Below are 17,424 nucleotides of genomic sequence, written 5' to 3'. Positions count from 1 at the left end.
TTGGAATTGTAGATAGAAATGATCTGGAAAGAGGAGATACCTATATGTTTGTCATAATGTCTGCTAAAGTAATCAATTTCAAAACAAAGGAGACTCGAGTACAAGCAAAATACGTTTTTCTGCCTACTCCTTTTTAACTTTTTTGTTTCGATTTCTTTGCTGCTCCTGACGTTTAACTTTACGAGCAATTACCTTGTCGTCAAATCCGCGCTCAGTAAGTTTCATTTTTGCAATACGCGACGCAGTGGTGACATCATTTAGCAGTTTAAGCACCTCTTTTTCAGGTGCCTCAGACTCATAGTCATCCATTTTCTTGCCCACTATGTCTTCGATGTTCTGTAAAAGTTCAATGTCGTGTTGTGTAACTAATGAAATGGCTTGACCTTTTCGACCTGCACGAGCTGTACGACCTACACGATGTATATAATCGTCAGCATCACGAGGCAGGTCAAAATTAAGAACGACATCCACTTCCGGGATATCAAGACCACGACTCGCGACGTCTGTGCTGATAAGAATGTGACTAAGTCCGCTTTTGAACTTACCTAATGCTGCTAGACGCCGATTTTGCGACATCATCGAGTGCAGCGTCACGCATTGAGTGCCAAGCTCGTGACCAATTTCGCCTATGAGCTCACACATCTTGCACGTTGATACAAAGATCATCATCGACCGCACTTGACGTTTAGATGATAGAGAAACATCAAGCATTTTTTTTAGATTTCGTTTTTCCTTCCCATTGTGGCTTTTAGTTTGTTTGCGGTTGTTCTGCTCCTCGTTTACGTCCTCTTCGGTCGGATCAAGCATTATCATTAAATACATGAGGTATGTCATTTTGACCTGAGCTGGAATGAATAAATAAAACTGCTTTAAAGTCGCAACTGTCTTGACGCTCGGTGTCGCATCAAAACGAAATGCGTCGTTCGAAAGCGCTGTTTGTTCTAGTCGGTCTAAATTTGCTGTCATCGTCGCGGAGAAAAGTAGCGTTTGACGCTTCGGCGGCAGCTTGTCAAAGATAAAACTTAAATCTTTGGCAAAAGAAATGTCCAGCAATCGATCAGCCTCGTCTAGTACCACATACTTGACTAAAGAGAGATTTGGCGGCTTCACACGAAGCAAATGGTCATGAAATCGACCCGGAGTAGCTACAATAATATGTGGACACTGCTGCAAGGTCAATGACTGCTTCAGCATGTCTACGCCGCCGACAATCACGGCACAGCGTACAGCCATGGAGCTTCCAAAAGCGTTAAATTGATCAGCAATTTGAAAAGCAAGCTCTCTCGTGGGCGTCAGTACAAGAGCGTATGGGCCGTAGGGATCCTGACTTAGTGTGTGCAAGATGGGCAGGGCAAAGGCTGCTGTCTTGCCACTTCCAGTTTGTGCACATCCAATGACATCTCGCCCTGAAAGAATGGGAGGGATACAATGAGCCTGAACGGGAGTGGGATGACGAATACCCAACAACTCGCAGCGTTTGACCAGCCAAGGGTCCACGCCAAGGTTTAAGAACGAAATGAGCGCATTGGATGTGTCATCTACCAACACTCTGTCACTTTTAGAAATTATTTCATTTCCAACGTTAGCATTAATGTCTTTTGGAGAGGAAAGTTGAGGCTGAGAGTCTGTTACGAGAGCCTTTCGACGACGCTTGCCAAACATTACACTCATGGTGTCGAACGAGTGATTGTGGCGATAGAAGGTTTAATATATACATCGTCGAGCTAATAAATTCCAGTTTATTGCTAGCATTTATTGCTTAAATTATTGATATTAAATGTAAGACCCTTTTTAAGTGTAATTGAATACTATTTTATTTGAATACGGATATCTGTGAATTTCTTTGTCATATCAATGTGCACTTGTTAATTAACTTGACGTCGCGACTCACTATAAGTCAACGTACTCAGAAAGATAAGCTCGATTTATAAGTCATACTCAGAAAGACAAGCTCGATTTATCTCCCTTTTATCCAACAATTTGAAATGAATGGTATCTATCATTTTCAATGTCGTATCGTAATCAATTTTCGTGTGTTGAGGATTTCTGAGCTAGAAATAGTTTATTGGAAGAATTCGGGATTCTGAGCACAGTCAAGAAATGCCAAATGCTCCAAGCTGTATGAGACACACACATTGAATCATGTTTTCGTGTTGTACAGCAGAAAATCTTGTAAAGCTTTCATCTTATACCAAAATTATAGATATCAAACTTACAAGCTTTAGGTAGTCATATATATATAGATATGACAAGCAAACCGCAACATCCAATTCAGATGTTCTGTCTACAACTGCAGAATGGAGACAAAACTCTGTTTTGATTTTTTCCTCTTTTAAAGCTTGACCCGATAACCACTTGTTGCAGTGCCTCTAATTTGAAAGTGAAGCCAACACTTTTGATGACAACTCATCACTCGAGCGGACCCTGCTACAACTGCATATGTATATTTTTTAACGCCATACAAATACTAAGAAGACACATCAATCAATTATGGTATTTTACTTTTATTTAAACTTATGGTAGCGATCTTTTCTCAATACTGATCATAGCAAGTTGGCCCAATATGAGAGGTCAAGTTGACGTTCAGCAAACACTCTTCTATACAAACTCGCTGTATTTTCAGTTCTTTCATGCTTTTTGCTTGTGATATGGGGCTAAGTGGTTTGAACATTGGATATTCATCGAGTATGTAGATTTTTCGTCTGGTCGTAATTCTCCTCAGTGTCCGTGCTGTCCGTCAACCCCTGAGATAAATTATGTTTCGCTGACAAGTGAAATTTCATGTGACTACAGACTTGTTAATTTGAGCATCGTTTGGGGTCTTGGGGGTATCTACAACCTCTAAAACCACGTCGCTGTAGCTCCCAGACATTTTCCGCCGCAAGACATTGCAAAAACGTCGTTCCGGGTCGTCTTCGCCAATGTTTTCTTCCGAAGTGGCTCGAGTCAAAAATCCCTTCATTTGCCGAACAATTCGACTGCCAGCTGCCTCCGCCTCGACTTCTGAGTTGCTTCTTGGTTTTCTATTCCGTAACTGTAATCCATGCGCAGTTAGGTAAATATGCCCAAAGAGTACCCACTGCTCGACTACAGCGTGACTCGTAATCCATCCATCAGCTGTCCTCGTCAAAGGAACAGGTACTGCACCGCCCTTTGATGCCATCAGCTCTTCCACATGGTGGCGGCCCACAATGTACATGGCCACACAAGCACACACGAGCCCAAAGAACATGAGACCAGAAGGAAATGTAAATGTTCCCCAGTGATAGTTTACTTGCTCCAGCAACATGAGCTCACCACTCAGCCCTGATACCAGAGCCATTGAGTACAACACGCTAGCTGCTAATTGCCATCGAGTTAAGCGATAGATTCCCGAAAATTCATTGTACAGTACGAGCAGTAGCGATGCCGTCATGAGCAATTCAAATACGAAAAGTGGTGCGAATACAATCCACCAAGACATAGGCGATTGCGTAGTATTTGGGGACTCAAGCTTACGTTGTGTGTCGGTCTGGTACGCTAGCAGGAGCGTAAATACGAACATCAGCACCCAGCAAATTCCCTACATCCAGGGTAACAATATTTAATATTCTGACTGGGAGAAATGTATGGATGTGTACGCACCGGTAACGTGCTATCCGATCTGCAGAGTAAATACCGGACTACGAACGCCACCTGAATGACCATGAGTGGAGCATAACAAACATAAAGGCTTGTGGCCGCCGCATGCTGTAAACTTGCGCAAAATGCCAACTCGCTCCACAATAGCAGTATTGTCAACGGAAAACTGATGGCATAGACTAGGACAATACGACGAAGTAGCGGCAAGAGAGGCTCGTTACTCATTGATTCAACGTCAGCCCACCGTCGTAGTGTCTTGGCGTGGCAAATAGATGACAAGTGCGCATAAAATATGGCCATGTTAGCCAGCCAGAATGGCAGGAAAACTAGCCACCAATTGACTTCGCCTAGTACACCCTCGAAGTTCAAAGAAACTAGTGCCACGCCGAGAACGCAGCCTAAGGCATACAGTAACACTCCATTCAACAGCGCAGCTAACGCCTTTTCCGCATAGATGAGTGGCTGGAACATCTCTGTGTTTGAGAGCCGTCCGCTGTCACTTAAAGGGGCTGGTATGGACATATACGACCCTTCAAAGGGTGTCAACTCACTCTGACTCATTGCACGCAAAAGTGGAGAGCGCTCGCTAAGAGTACTGCTGCTCGGGGCGCGCACGAAGCTCCCGTTGCCCGTCATGTTTACAGGTCGGATCATTCAAGGGACGAGATAAAAAGATCAATAAAACGATTCCAGCTCACAAAATGTGTTTGCTAAACAATAATACAAATAATACATTATCGAACTGAGATAGGCCAAGTATGTATAAACATTAATTGATCGTTATTCGCATTCATGTTTGATCTCTTTTTATGGCGCACCATTGCAGAGTTGAATATCTAGTAGAGACTCGATCACTTATCTATTTCGCCTCGTAGCTGCTTTAGGAATCGAGCAACGTGTTTTGATTCTTGAGTGCTATCTCGAGCAAAATTTGCGACGAATTTGTAATAACACATAAAAACAAGGTATCAACTTAAACAAGTTATAATTTTGATACCTTGTCAATTTAGATATATAGACGCACAAAATCCACATCCAATACATAAATCGACGATAAGTTCTACTCCAAAACCTAAGTCAAAAGTAGTAAGTCAAATTTTTGATCATCATCGGAGCAACCATTGTCTTCTAGTGCGTCAAGCAGCCCATTCAATAGCAAAGCATTTTAAATTCATACAGACCATTGCATTTTATCCTCCAGATTCTTGTGTGAATCTTGTGAGGCTGACATTTCTGGCGACAAAATCGAGCAGACCCGGACTACACATAAATTAGATGGCGTAACCGCAGACTTAGCCATACGAACACTAAGAAGAAAAATTAGTTAATTTTGGTCTTTTATTTGAACTTATGGTAGCAATGTGAGCTGTAACTTAAATAATGTTATTGACAGTGTATTTCTTCGAACATGACCTCCAGCTCCATCATCATGTACCCACCGTTTCTTCTCAGCAATGATACGTCATTGTTAAAGCTAGAGTTGCCACTGAATCCAACCAGCGGACAAGCTTGATTGGCTTTTGCAGCATCTCTTGCGTTAGATTGACTACATCTTTCCTTGCAATTCATATTGCTTTGTCAGCTTCAAAACACTAAAAAATAGTGAATTGTTGATGCCTTGTAAAATAGTGAGAGCCGCAATGGATTTTCAAAGAAAGAAGCTGATGTTCTGTTTGTGGACACTAATATTTACTTTTAATACTTTTATCCAGCTGACATGGCTACAGTCAACAGCACAAGTATTGTATTATCAAATGAGATAACTAATTTTGATCGGAATAGTGACTTCTATTGCCGTCATCTGTAAAAAATTGTTGACGTATTCTTTTAGAAGGTAAAGAAAAGCGTAACAAGTCAACAAAGTTCCTCTCGCCTACATATACATGTACAAAACTCTCAATTTTATAGTAAGGCAATTAAACAAGGTGGCCAGCTTTTCCTCCAGGCAGACAAAAGATCGGCAATACAGTACATCTTAAGGCCCTTCGTTCGACAAATGAGGTACAACGATAAAGTAGTTTTGCAATGCATGATAAAAAGGTTTTAGCTTCTGAGATACAATTGCTTGACGATCTCAATGCGAATATAAATTCTAGCTTTCACACTTAGTCTTGAAACTTCAGCTGCTCAATTATGAACTTGTTAAGATATTAAAAGTGTACAAACGACTACGGGGGATGCGCTTTGATCTCCTCGAGTCCTATTCTTCAAGCTGCAGACGTTCCAACTTCAACAGTCCGAGAATATAATCAGTACTAAAACTGCGTTAGCTGGCACCTACGAATGGGCAGATGTCAAAATTATAACATCGAATTCTTATTTTCTTTGAAAGTATCAGGTACTGTAATTCAGTTTGGTCGTGATGCTACCCTTTTACATTAGACCGTATTCTGAACCACACATGCTTTCAAGATTTTGGGCTCTTGTCTTCGGATGGCTGAATTATAGATAGGCCATATGTTCATGTGAGACATATATATATTCAATCTTGATTAATGTAATACGATTCACAAAAGAAAGGAAAAGTAATTGTATCTTTCAATTTAACCCCAAAACTCAGCCCTGATTCTGCTCCAAAATATTTACTGCATGGATAATCTCAGGTTCACTCGACAACCCATCACAAAACAAAAAGTTATCAGCCATGGGAAACTCAACGTCGAAGAAGTCAGGCCTTGGCCGTCGTCACTCGACCGGCATGAGGGATCTCGATAAGTTCACGCAGCCCACAGGGTATGTCATAATTTTTGCTGTTGATTTTTGATGATTCATCAGAGACTTATCAGCTTCCTTTGTCAGCTTGTACTCGACCTGTCCGTGGGAACATAAGACGGTACGACGGCTCATAGTGGACAAAAAGCTGGCACCTCGCTTTCCCGGGCAGGAAACTAAAGATGGGTGTTTTACACTTGAGTGTCCAATATGCTTCATGGTGAGAAAGATAAATCAGGAGCGTCGTGAGAGGAAGCTAGTGAACTCATCATTTTGTTCGTGATATAGTTTTATCCTGGTAGTCTCAATGCATCAAGCTGCTGCAGCAAACCCATTTGCTCTGAGTGTTATCTTCAGATCCGCCCGCCGGATAAACATATTTGGTGCGTGACGACATTTCGTACATGCTGCTAAATTTTAATAATAACATCTCTACTCTGCTCCAGCTGTCCGTTTTGCAACCAAGAAGCCTTTAGTGTCCGCTACGCACTGCCATCTGCAGCAGAATTGGCTTTAATTCGCTCTATTAAGGTAAATTGCCGATGCAATGGTATCAATTTAATTATCTGACTGCTTCGTCTCGTGTAGCGCGTGAGGTCACCCCGACGAAGCAGCGCCATTGGTATCCCCATGCCAGCAAACAAGCAGTTGACTACGAGTCCACAGAGTGTACAATATGCCTCAGTCGAAGATCGTCACCGTCTACGCGATTCCCTGCGTTCGCAATTGAGTATCAGCGATAAGCCTGTAACTGATAGTCCACATCCCAATAGTGTTGCGGCATTAAACGACGCAGCGTCACATTTGTCGGCAACTCCTGGTGATGCGGCTCATTTGGAGGAATTAATGCTTTTGGAAGCCATTCGACGGTCAATGCACGATTTCAGTCTTGGAAATGACGAAAAGGATAGACGTGGATCTAAAAGCAGTCAACAACCCACTCGCGAAAGCAACAATAATGCTGCTGACTGCGCTGAAGTGATTGCAAATTGACAAATTGATTTTGTGTGGAAGTGGTGGTGAGTGTGCTACGGATGCAAGGCAAGCAGACAGACGAGGTAGAATACGATCTCCATCTGTCAAAATGCGCAAGCTAAGAGCGACGAATGGAAGGCGCTTATTTAAGTTATATGCCAAGCAGTCAAATGATTACAATTTTGGTCAAATAGAGCATCGTAACTTTATTTTGTGCTCATCTATAGCGACTTCTCTTTACATTGGTTTAAAATCTGATGTCAGGTAGTGTACGCGTCTATACAGTGGCAAATGAGTCACGCTACGTTGTGGTACGCAACGTACCGACGCTTGGAGTGATCGATGATCTACTTAAGAGACTCAGCTTGTATGGAAAAGTATGTGAGTATCAGTTGCTAGATCATGCGGATGACCGAGAGGCGGCGTTACCATTCGAAGATTTGTCCAATGAAGACAGCGAATTCATAGACTCGGTCTGGGTGCAGTACGAGACTGTAAATAACGCTCGGCATGCTAAAGCACGCGGTGTGCAAAAGCCATTCTATGGTAACAAATTGCAGATTACTTACGCGCCACACTTTGAGTCTCGCGACGATACCGCCAACAAATTGGCACAGCGACGGCAATTGCTGCAGCGCCGTGCGCGATTCCTTCCAGCAGAAAAGAAGAGATCGATACCTTGGAATCCCCCACTGCCACCTCCACTTCCGCCTAGTGATACTGCTGATGACCAAGTCGTGTTCATCGGACCGCAACTACCATCGGGATCCAAGTCGATTCAACAAAAACCTCAGCTCGAAATACAAACAGCGACTGCTATGAAGAATTTGCCGCACAATTCAAAGCGACGTCGTATATAAAAAGGATTATTCACACAATTTTTTAAACTGACGCCGCATGGAACGAATAAATAGCGCCAAGTCGCCGTTCTCATTGAGATCCATCACTAAATGATTGAGTTTAGGCACTTGCTCGCTGCAGGCATCCACTACAGCAAGTCATCAGTAAGACAACATTTTTATAAGCCTAGTAGCTAGCCTTAAACTCACCTAAATATTTGTCGGTAATCGAGTCAATAGTGATACGAAATGAAAATTCGCGGTTCGTATCCTGAGCGTCAATTTGTGTAAATTTGACCACAATACGGTCGGCTGTTTTCAGCATCAACATACCAGTCAATAAACCATCCGCAAAAGGCCCTCAATAACTTACTCTCTGTGTGCTCAAAAAACAATCCGAGCCTCTGATACATAGCGAGGCCTTGCTTTAACTCCTGCAGCTGATGCTCCTGCTTCGCGCGCTGTGTCTGCGATTCTGCCAGCAATCGCTTCAGCTTAACATCCTCCTCTACTGTCTTTTCGAATAGTTCTTTTACCACGGGTTCGCGTCGTCGTCTCTCGGTCTGTAACACTTCAATCTCCATCTGGCTAGTGTTTAGTTCCCTCTCCTTCGCGTGTGTATCTGCGTATGAGAAAACAGAAGCCATTTTCAGTATAGAACTGTGAATAATTCGGCAGAAAGTCTTTCTATAAAAGGCTGACCAGCTAAAAGCTTTTGATGCTCGATCTGTAGCATCTCGCGCTTGCGTTGGGCTTCATCGGAGGCGCGCGCATGCTCCTGTAACTGCTGTTGATCTGCGCGCTTTTCTTCCAAAATATGACTTTTCTGAGCTTCTACCCATGCTTCAAGATCCGTGCGCGTACTCAGATTTGACTGTACCAGCGTTTCGATCTCGAGTGGCGGTGGCAATCCTGCTGGCCGCCATGGCTCATGCATTTGAATAGACTGCAATTATTGCGTTTGAGATTGCTATAGGTAACAAATTTAAACCAGTGCTTGCATTTTTTATCTCTCAAGGACTTATGCTGTATTGTGGTGTACGTGCACATTACACTCTGCCCATAAACACAACAATAATGCTGGTCGAGGACAAGCGCTGCACTGATGAGTACTTTAAGAAAACATCAGCACCTGAATGGGTCGACGAGTGGCGTGAGAATGTAAAAATTTTCTTAGAGCATCACCGCGTCATAGGAAGGTGTATAGCAATCGTAACTTCGGGAGGCACGATTGTCCCGCTCGAGCGCAACACAGTGCGCTTTTTAGATAATTTTTCAACGGGATCAAGAGGCGCCGCGTCTGTCGAGTATTTGTTGGGTTTGGGCTACGCTGTCATATACCTGTATCGTCCAGGAAGCGTTGCACCTCTCGCGAGACATCTACAAAAAGCCACTTGTTCGCATTTGGATGTCGACTTCATGAATTACATGGACGTCTCCGAGCAGCAGATTTTGCTACTAGTCAACGACTCGTCTGCTCAAAAAAAGGTGGAAGAAGCAGTGAAAACAATGCATAGTATTCGTGGAAGCAATACGCTGTTGGCACTTCCTTTCACGTCTGTGCACGATTATTTTTTCTTGTTACGGATGGTGGCGACGTGTGTAGCGCCGTGGAAGGAACGTGCGCTCTTTGTCTTAGCAGCTGCCGTGAGCGATTATTACATTCCACAACAGGACTTGGTAATTCACAAACTTCAGTCACGAGCGGGTCCGCTGGAGCTTAAGCTAGAGCAGGTGCCAAAGATGCTCGGCGTACTACGTCACGATTGGGCGCCACAGTCGTTTGTGGTGTCCTTTAAACTTGAGACGGACTGGAAGATTCTTCGCGAGAAAGCACAACAGGCGATCTCCAAATACTCTATGCACGTGGTAGTAGCGAATGAGCTGCACTCTCGTTTCGATAATGTGCTGCTGATAACGGATAAGGATGAGCGCTTTATAACGCGACCACAGGAAGAAGCTGACATCGAAAATTGCTTAATGACAGCAGTCGCTCGCATGCACTATCAGTATATCGCGTCACAAGATGTCTCAGTACCTGACGACATTGGCTACAGCGCTTCGCACTTCAATTTATGGAAAAAGCAGCTACCAGTTTCCGTTCAAAAGGTGTGGACTGTGATTATAGATCACAAGGAAGAAATTCTAGGTGTCCTAGCGGGCGGTCTGCTTTCTGTTATGCTAAATGTGCTGCAGAATCACCTCCGCCGGTCTTAATGAATGAATTAGCATTGAAAAAAGAAGAAAGCATTATGCATGATTTTCGGGAAGTGTTACCTCAGTCTAATCACTCTGATTTCTCTTCTCAAGATCTTTCAAAAATTCTTTTTTTCTCGAATCTACGGCCATGCCACCGCGACAGCTTGGCGATGGCTTGACCTGTGAGCTATCCTCCCACTGCTTTGGCGTTTTACTTAGAATACTGAGCGCATGCACGCCCTCATCTAGCTCTTGTTGCAACGCAGTGTTCACCATGCGGTGACGCTGGAGTAGCGATATGTTGTCAAACTCATTGGAGATGACCACCACTTTAAAATGAGTTTCGGAGCCTTTAGGCACATTGTGCATGTGACTTTCGTTAATCACGTCCAAGTGAGAAGGAGCAAAAGCTGCCAACAACTTCTCGTGGATACGGCGTGCTATCGGGCCGGATGTGTCATTCATGATACGACGGCGAAACTAGTCAGAGGACAGATCAGTTAATGTCAGTCTGCAAGACCAGACAGCAATTTCACATTACCTGCATCAGCATGTGATTCATGAGTAGTGACAGCACTGTAATTGGTTGAAATTCTAAACTATAACGGACACCATATGTACGCCTTTAAGCACCGAATGCTTGTGCCACTTCAGCCGAGTATCAACGTGGCTTCGTGCTCCTTGCCATGGTAACGTACAGCCAGCATCTTATGTATCTATATCAAGTTCATTTATCGTTGTGTGTATGCAGATTGAGTCTGTTTTTCTTGTGAGCCGCCAGGGCAAGACACGTTTGGCCAAGTGGTACCTGAACGCGTCGATTAAGGAGAAGACGCGCATGATTCGTGACATCACGTCGTTGGTGCTTTCCCGTCCTCATAAACAGTGCAACTTTATTGAATTCAAAGAGAAGAAGATTGTGTACAAGAGGTTAGGAGGTAGAAATATCCCTGTGGAGAGGAACAAAAGGTGATGATTGGTGTATGCTTTCGGTGCTCAGATACGCGAGTCTGTACTTTATTGCGTGCATCTCGAAGGACGAGAATGAGTTGATCACACTAGAAGCAATCCATCTTTTTGTAGAAGTGCTGGACCGTTATTTTGGCAATGTATGAAGTAAGTTTAAAGGTAGAGATACGTGAAGGCTGACAAGTACATTTTTCGCAGGTTTGCGAGCTGGATATTATCTTTAACTTCCACAAGGTAAGTTTTTAAGTTCTCTCAGTCGGATTACATGCTGAATGAATTGAATTATTAAGGCGTATTACATTCTGGACGAACTGTTTATCGGCGGGTACCAGCAGGAGTCGAGCAAAAAAGAAATCTTACGCATCTGTACGCAGCAGGAAGATTACATGGATGAGTCGAAGGAGGAAGGCTTCGTGCGTCCTCGTACAGGCACGCGCTAGTTTACTTGGCTTTATAATTTGATTGAAACATAGGCTCCTCTTTAATATACTGGCTTATCGTTTTAAAGATAGCCTGAATCGCTACTTCTTTAGTGCCCCTTGATAAACAGAGTGTAAATCATCAGCTTCGACGGTCTCAATGTGTAGGTAGTGCAGGATCTGGTGGTATCGTGTGTACTTCATTGTTTTTGATTTTTAAACAGATGTGCGCAAGAAAGTATTTCGCGCGACCGCAGGAATTACAATCGAGCAACAGCTTCAAATGACATCCCAATTACAAGCTCAAGGGGATGATGTTCTCAATGTGAGTCTGCCAAATTAAACGAAGCTGATTACTAAGCTTATGCAACAAACGCTTGTAGACGATCTTACAAATGGAAAAGATATCCAAAAATCAGAAGGAGACGACACAAGCAAATGCTCTCAAGGTCAGTTTAATGATAATATAGTGACGGAACTCACGACTATTGCCACAGTTCGATTGGCTTCAGGAGCATAGTCGTCTTAAAAAGTTGGAAGAGGTCAGTTCATGTCCCTTGGATATTCTCGCAGGTGTATGGTGATGTGCCGTTTACTGGCTTAGAAATGCTCTAAGGAACTTGAGTCTCTACTACTGCGGATGTATAACGAGGCGTCTGCTGCACCAGATTCGATGAGGATGGCGCAACACACTACAAGCAATGAAAGCTTAGATTATAATAATCAAGACAACAACGAGGATGAATGTCGTGATGATCTGACTAAAGGCTCTACAATGCATGGCTTGTCCAGCATGGTATACGCTACAGAAATAGAAGACCTTATACGAACAGAGCAGCTCAATCGAGTAGCTTTGATGAACCAAATCTCCTCTGAACGAGAGCAGGTGCACAATTATGAATATTACGTGAAAAAAAGGTTAACAACAAATTTCACGACTTCAGAGAGCAGCTTTGAAGCATTTTCTGATGGCAAGCTTTCATGAGCGAGACAACAAGAAGGGTGATAATCAATGTTTGTCAGAAACTTCGCAGGTGCGTCACTGATTGACTCGCTTATGTATTATATGCTTCTGGTATTCGCTTTAATCTTCGTTGACTAGGAAAATGTGAGTCAATTAATTAACGATGCAATCATCGGGCGACAAATGCTTGAGGTCACGATGGAAGAGAAATTGCAGTCATGTGAAAAAGATTTCAATGCTTTTTACCAAAAATTGCTAACTTCACTTCGCGATGTCAGTGACCGTATATTATCGGATCAAGAACACAAAATTGCAGCACTTGTTGAGGCTGCTGGTGGGAACAAGTGCTCGGACGAGATGCTACGATTAGAAATGCTGAATGAATTTCGGGACCTTTTTACGCAAGTTCAAAAAGATCTTGTCCAGTACGAGCAGGAATTTATCACCGCTGCGTCTGCTAGTGATGCCGCAGGGAGTATCGAAGCTGCAACTTCTTTATGTGGTGGCTGGAGTGACGCAGATGAAAATCGCTTCTTGAGTGCTCTTTTGAGCTACAAGAAAAAGAGCGGTAGAAAGCATCCACAATTGTTATACGATCAAGTTGCGTTAGTATTACCCAAGGTTTCTCTTGAAGAAGTTAAAAAGCATGTTAAATTTCACCAGCATCTTCAATTTTATCAAGAAAAACGAAAAGATCGGCAACGAGAGTTCCAGCGTAAATTAAAGAAACAACAGAGCCGTGCCACAACAAAATTTCGAAAGGAAGTCGAACGGAACGAAGAAACGTTACGGAAATTTGAGCAAGTGAAGAAAATGCAGCAGCAATGTGAATGGCAACGTGACCAAGTTTCACAATGGCGTGTGACAAAGGAAGCCAAGGAACGGATTGAGAAGCAGCAGCTTGAAATCGAGCAATTGCTAGAATATCAAAAGCGACAAGAAGAGGAACAACTGAAGCGTCGAAAGCAGGATCAGCAGAAATTAGCAATTGACGAATACAGAAACGACAAACGACTACAGCAAATGGCGAAAGAAAAATTTGCTATGGAAGAAGAACAGAAGCGTCTCGATGAACGAGTACTTAAGAGTGCTGTCGATGCCGAACGAGTGAAGTTTCGACATGACGCATTTCAGGTTCGTTCTGTTGTGTTTATCACCCCACAGACCACATGTTTACATTGAAACTACTTTAGCGCAAGTTGAATCATTTAAAGCAGGAAGAACTGATCAAGATTCAGCACGAAGATCAGAGGCTGGCAGCTTTAAATGCATTGAAAAAGGAAACACCTTACGCTCAGAGTATTGTCAACATTACGGTAAGAAAGCGTACACATTTCAACATTTATGTCGCCAACGATTTTAACCTTGTGTTTCATTTTTGCGTCAGCCTAATCCAGATCGCACCCGACAGGAGACTATTGCCTTTCGTGCTAATGTTGTGGCTGCTCAGGAGGGTCTATCTATCACGGCACGATGTATATCATCTCGTTGTAATTATCATGGCACTCATGTGTAACTTTGTGATGGGCAGGAAACAGGATTATTTCCAATGAATGGATATGATTGTGAGGCGCTGTTCAAAAATGCAAGATTTAAGCTTGGCATTGCCCTTCGGGTGAGCTGATGACTGAGGTGAATAACTCAAGGTCAAAGGCTGACGTATATCTTTGTTTCTGGTTTAGAATGCTGGCTTGAATTCGAGCGAATATGCTCGCCAGGCCCTAGCAAACGTCAAAATCTGTAACGCAGGCTCCTATCGAAATCACATCGCCGAACCCACAAAGTTATGGTGATAAAGCGATCACTTATCGATCATACTCACACGAAAATCTGGTTCAGCTTCACACGACAAGCTGTGACTGCGTATGATGCCTTGTGCTTGATTGCAGAGTTCAAATCGATAATTTTTCGTGCCATCGCATTTTTGAGTTTCTCCACACAGCTTGTGTAGCTTTTTTTGTGCTTTATCGCATTGAAACTGGCGGCTTGTCGCCTATACGTCAGGTGTCGAGTCATATGCGAGGAAGCTTTAGTATTTGTTTTATTTTTTTCAATTGCGAACGCTCCGACTTCGGCTTCTTAGACTAAGTCAATGCGTGGACATGCAGTGTAGCTGAAGAACTTCGCTACATATTTCGTCATCAAAATGATGTCCATAGCTTGTCCAAAGCTCTAATCAAGCAAAACGGTTCATGTGAGTGTTTTCTGAATCAAGTTTCCAGCAAATTTTGTCGCGGTGCCATTGATTTGTTCTCCCCATTTCGCATTATGACAGGGTGCAATGCAGATCACGTTAGTCAGCAGAGACGTCACGAGCTGCTATGCATTCTTAAATCCAAGCATTTTGCTGCCATACCAAGCCATACACACTTCTTCGGAGAGGACAAATAATTGATAATACTGCATTTCAAAAAAATGAGCTTTGCTCACATTTTCTACTTCGAAATAGTTGGATAGTCTCTTGCAGATCTGTATTTGGGTTGCTTCATTCATGATTGCTTGTCATAAACTCAAGGCACGTCATTGCGCCGCACAGTGGGCACATCACTGGGCCGTTACATCGCTCGCGACTTGAATCACCTGTTTCCACAGGCATGTGCCCTGGAGGATGTGACAAACGATTGCTCTTTCCTGTCACACCAAAGCTAACTTCTCGGAGACCAGCGCTGGCTATAAGTATTTGAGTCATCTGAGATACACATCGGAGGTTGCAGCTTCTGGCTTCCAAGCTTAGCTCAAGGGTCTCGGCATAAGTCTAGCCCAAGGGATGCAGTGTTTTGCACCGAACTTGTCACAGCGATATGTTTACGCCATACTTCCAAGCAGATCTGGGTTCATGACACACAAGAGCTCTAACACTATAATTTCGACTTTTAATCGATCCATAGCTCATACATGGGGGGAGTCCGATCTCAGAACAAGGTCAAACAGCGTTAGTTCCCAAACCTTATAGAAGGTGTCAACACAATCTATGATATTAAATCGACGTCGCTGTCGCGAGACGCAAACATATTGTACTCATATTCGGTATCCTGACTGCCACTAAGTTCTATCGAATGTTTTCAGCAATCGCGCGTGATACGTGACCGCAGGAGGCTTCTATATGTATCACGCCTTTCCATGGCTCCACAAAACGTTGGCGTTAATATTGACCGTCAACAATGTTGGGTCGTACACTCCCCACTTAGAAAGCGTGCTCCCTTAAAGAAATTCATCCCCTTATATCGACATCCACAACGTACAATAAAACTCAGTTCTTTTTCAGATGCTACTGAACTCGATTTTCTCCGCAAAGGTGAGAAATCGACCCTTCGACCTTCTCACCCGAAAGAGAAAATAATAGAAAGATGCACAGGGCGTAACCACGCAGATAAAATTTCTGCAAGTGCCCAGCAGATCACTCACTCCCTTCATCCCCATTTTGGCTAACGTACAGCGTCTTTAGCGTAGTTATATAATTTCAATTTTCTGCGCCGCGTCCTCAAGAGAGGTCGGGCAGACACGAAAGTCTTCAGTGCAAGTCACAACTATAGTGAGATACTTCACAGAGATGGAAACCTCTGGCGCTTCTATACGAGGGCTCCCGCCATCATGGCTTCTGAAAATCAGCACATTATCCTACTTTGACGGGTGAACTTGAAATATAAACCTGGCAAGATGGCGCGAACACAATCAACTCCTTCTACACAACTACGACAAGCACAGACGAGGACTCTAGTCTGAATTGTTCGATTTCCCTGTTTAGGAATTGCCGCATGGATTATAATTCTCGTGCAGTTGCCCATAAAACAGAGCGTTGCGCAGTTTCTACAATTGCCTTTAAAGACTTTTGTATCAAAACCGAGAGTTTTTTTTCGTATCTGCACTTATGAAAATCGCTCGCCAAAGTAGGTCTCACTCTCAAGTGCTTTATGGGAGTTGGTTAGATACCTGCTGGGGGGTTTCCTGGAGGTATCTCACCCGCGCATGTTTATGAACAGTGAACACCACCAGGTGCCAATTGTGCTATCGATTGCCGTGCATTTTGGACACAAAACATGTTGACGCAACGAGTCTGAATGAACACACGCAAAGAGAATAGGTTCATAAGCTTTAGCCAGCAAGGGACCGACTAGTTAGATACTTTATTTTGCTCTGCTACTTCAAAAGTGAGATAGATACAATAAATCTATAGTTTTTCAATAACTGTGAAAGACCTAAAGTAAAAACAGGCGTTAAACGAGCACCAGTAACTACTCCTACGAGCGAGTGTCATCCGCATCGACAGTTCTCTCTCTGCGTGTTCCCTGGCCTCGTCGGGCCCTCGGTGAAGATGCAGCCTCCGCGGTCGACGTATAATGGGCGATTCGCGGTGAGAAAGCCAAAGTGTTTCCAATCAGAATGGTCATATTGACTATCCTCGCCGAAACCCGGCGCCTTTGCTCTCAAAGTTCGATCAACGAGCTAACCAACCACTGTTCTCCGCTGACTCTGACACAAAGCGAATTCGGGCTTGCTAGAAAAATGGCTAATGACACTGCAGCGGGGTTGCCGCAGCTTTGCGCTTAGAGGAAGCGTAGCTTAGGTCACCGACTTTTCGTTCTATACTTAGAACAAGAACGAGTTTAGCGGATCGCAATCCGCATACTCCAAGAGTAATTATTGCCTTAACCCAAGGCTAATTAACACTTTTGTTTGAAATCCAAAACGGACGTTTATTTATTTGTATCTGCGGCAAAGCCACCTA

At 43.5% G+C, this 17,424-nt stretch overlaps 10 protein-coding genes across 10 annotated transcripts; 5 read left to right on the top strand and 5 right to left on the bottom strand.

Moving 5' to 3' along the window:
- Window positions 1-123: 123 nt before the first annotated feature.
- PHALS_00437 (dead deah box rna) lies at window positions 124-1,671 on the bottom strand (the record flags this gene model as incomplete). Its single annotated transcript, XM_024716279.1, has 2 exons — window positions 124-410; window positions 546-1,671. The coding sequence occupies 2 exons, from the start codon at window positions 1,669-1,671 to the stop codon at window positions 124-126; spliced, it is 1,413 nt and encodes a 470-aa protein (XP_024572488.1).
- Window positions 1,672-2,779: 1,108 nt separating this feature from the next.
- PHALS_00436 (uncharacterized protein) lies at window positions 2,780-4,257 on the bottom strand (the record flags this gene model as incomplete). The annotated part of the gene is made up of 2 exons (XM_024716268.1): window positions 2,780-3,562; window positions 3,625-4,257. The coding sequence occupies 2 exons, from the start codon at window positions 4,255-4,257 to the stop codon at window positions 2,780-2,782; spliced, it is 1,416 nt and encodes a 471-aa protein (XP_024572487.1).
- Window positions 4,258-6,265: 2,008 nt separating this feature from the next.
- PHALS_00435 (ring u-box domain-containing protein) lies at window positions 6,266-7,326 on the top strand (the record flags this gene model as incomplete). Its single annotated transcript, XM_024716257.1, has 5 exons — window positions 6,266-6,354; window positions 6,421-6,553; window positions 6,622-6,716; window positions 6,780-6,864; window positions 6,922-7,326. 5 exons carry the CDS (start codon window positions 6,266-6,268, stop codon window positions 7,324-7,326), a joined length of 807 nt encoding a protein of 268 aa, XP_024572486.1.
- A 239-nt stretch (window positions 7,327-7,565) lies between these two features.
- PHALS_00434 (rna recognition motif-containing protein) lies at window positions 7,566-8,168 on the top strand (the record flags this gene model as incomplete). Its single annotated transcript, XM_024716246.1, has 1 exon — window positions 7,566-8,168. One exon carries the CDS (start codon window positions 7,566-7,568, stop codon window positions 8,166-8,168), a length of 603 nt encoding a protein of 200 aa, XP_024572485.1.
- A 6-nt stretch (window positions 8,169-8,174) lies between these two features.
- PHALS_00433 (kinetochore protein spc25) lies at window positions 8,175-9,084 on the bottom strand (the record flags this gene model as incomplete). The annotated part of the gene is made up of 4 exons (XM_024716235.1): window positions 8,175-8,296; window positions 8,358-8,459; window positions 8,521-8,769; window positions 8,850-9,084. The coding sequence occupies 4 exons, from the start codon at window positions 9,082-9,084 to the stop codon at window positions 8,175-8,177; spliced, it is 708 nt and encodes a 235-aa protein (XP_024572484.1).
- A 140-nt stretch (window positions 9,085-9,224) lies between these two features.
- PHALS_00432 (Uncharacterized conserved protein with similarity to phosphopantothenoylcysteine synthetase/decarboxylase) lies at window positions 9,225-10,364 on the top strand (the record flags this gene model as incomplete). Its single annotated transcript, XM_024716224.1, has 1 exon — window positions 9,225-10,364. The coding sequence occupies one exon, from the start codon at window positions 9,225-9,227 to the stop codon at window positions 10,362-10,364; it is 1,140 nt and encodes a 379-aa protein (XP_024572483.1).
- A 66-nt stretch (window positions 10,365-10,430) lies between these two features.
- Window positions 10,431-10,908, bottom strand: PHALS_00431 (Stress-induced protein UVI31; the record flags this gene model as incomplete). Its single annotated transcript, XM_024716212.1, has 2 exons — window positions 10,431-10,826; window positions 10,888-10,908. The coding sequence occupies 2 exons, from the start codon at window positions 10,906-10,908 to the stop codon at window positions 10,431-10,433; spliced, it is 417 nt and encodes a 138-aa protein (XP_024572482.1).
- Window positions 10,909-11,032: 124 nt separating this feature from the next.
- PHALS_00430 (ap-1 complex subunit sigma-2) lies at window positions 11,033-11,755 on the top strand (the record flags this gene model as incomplete). The annotated part of the gene is made up of 5 exons (XM_024716201.1): window positions 11,033-11,035; window positions 11,098-11,276; window positions 11,347-11,455; window positions 11,514-11,549; window positions 11,606-11,755. 5 exons carry the CDS (start codon window positions 11,033-11,035, stop codon window positions 11,753-11,755), a joined length of 477 nt encoding a protein of 158 aa, XP_024572481.1.
- A 139-nt stretch (window positions 11,756-11,894) lies between these two features.
- PHALS_00429 (uncharacterized protein) lies at window positions 11,895-14,491 on the top strand (the record flags this gene model as incomplete). Its single annotated transcript, XM_024716190.1, has 11 exons — window positions 11,895-11,898; window positions 11,959-12,059; window positions 12,118-12,183; window positions 12,247-12,276; window positions 12,339-12,620; window positions 12,679-12,768; window positions 12,837-13,832; window positions 13,892-14,014; window positions 14,086-14,166; window positions 14,230-14,313; window positions 14,381-14,491. The coding sequence occupies 11 exons, from the start codon at window positions 11,895-11,897 to the stop codon at window positions 14,489-14,491; spliced, it is 1,968 nt and encodes a 655-aa protein (XP_024572480.1).
- PHALS_15044 (uncharacterized protein) lies at window positions 14,490-16,577 on the bottom strand. Its single transcript, XM_036407077.1, has one exon. It carries the CDS (start codon window positions 14,712-14,714, stop codon window positions 14,517-14,519), a length of 198 nt encoding a protein of 65 aa, XP_036262987.1. The 5' UTR covers window positions 14,715-16,577; the 3' UTR covers window positions 14,490-14,516.
- Between the last annotated feature and the right edge of the window lie 847 nt (window positions 16,578-17,424).

This window comes from Plasmopara halstedii (genome assembly GCF_900000015.1).
Source record: "Plasmopara halstedii genome assembly, contig: Scaffold_110, whole genome shotgun sequence".
Taxonomy (NCBI): domain Eukaryota; phylum Oomycota; class Peronosporomycetes; order Peronosporales; family Peronosporaceae; genus Plasmopara; species Plasmopara halstedii.
The sequence above is the reverse complement of the archived record's forward strand: the minus strand, read 5'-3'. Positions and strand labels throughout refer to the sequence as shown.

What these genes read in the sequence shown, in the direction of transcription:
- PHALS_15044 (XM_036407077.1), bottom strand. Translation starts at nt 14,714, where the DNA reads ATGACTCGACACCTGACGTATAGGCGACAAGCCGCCAGTTTCAATGCG.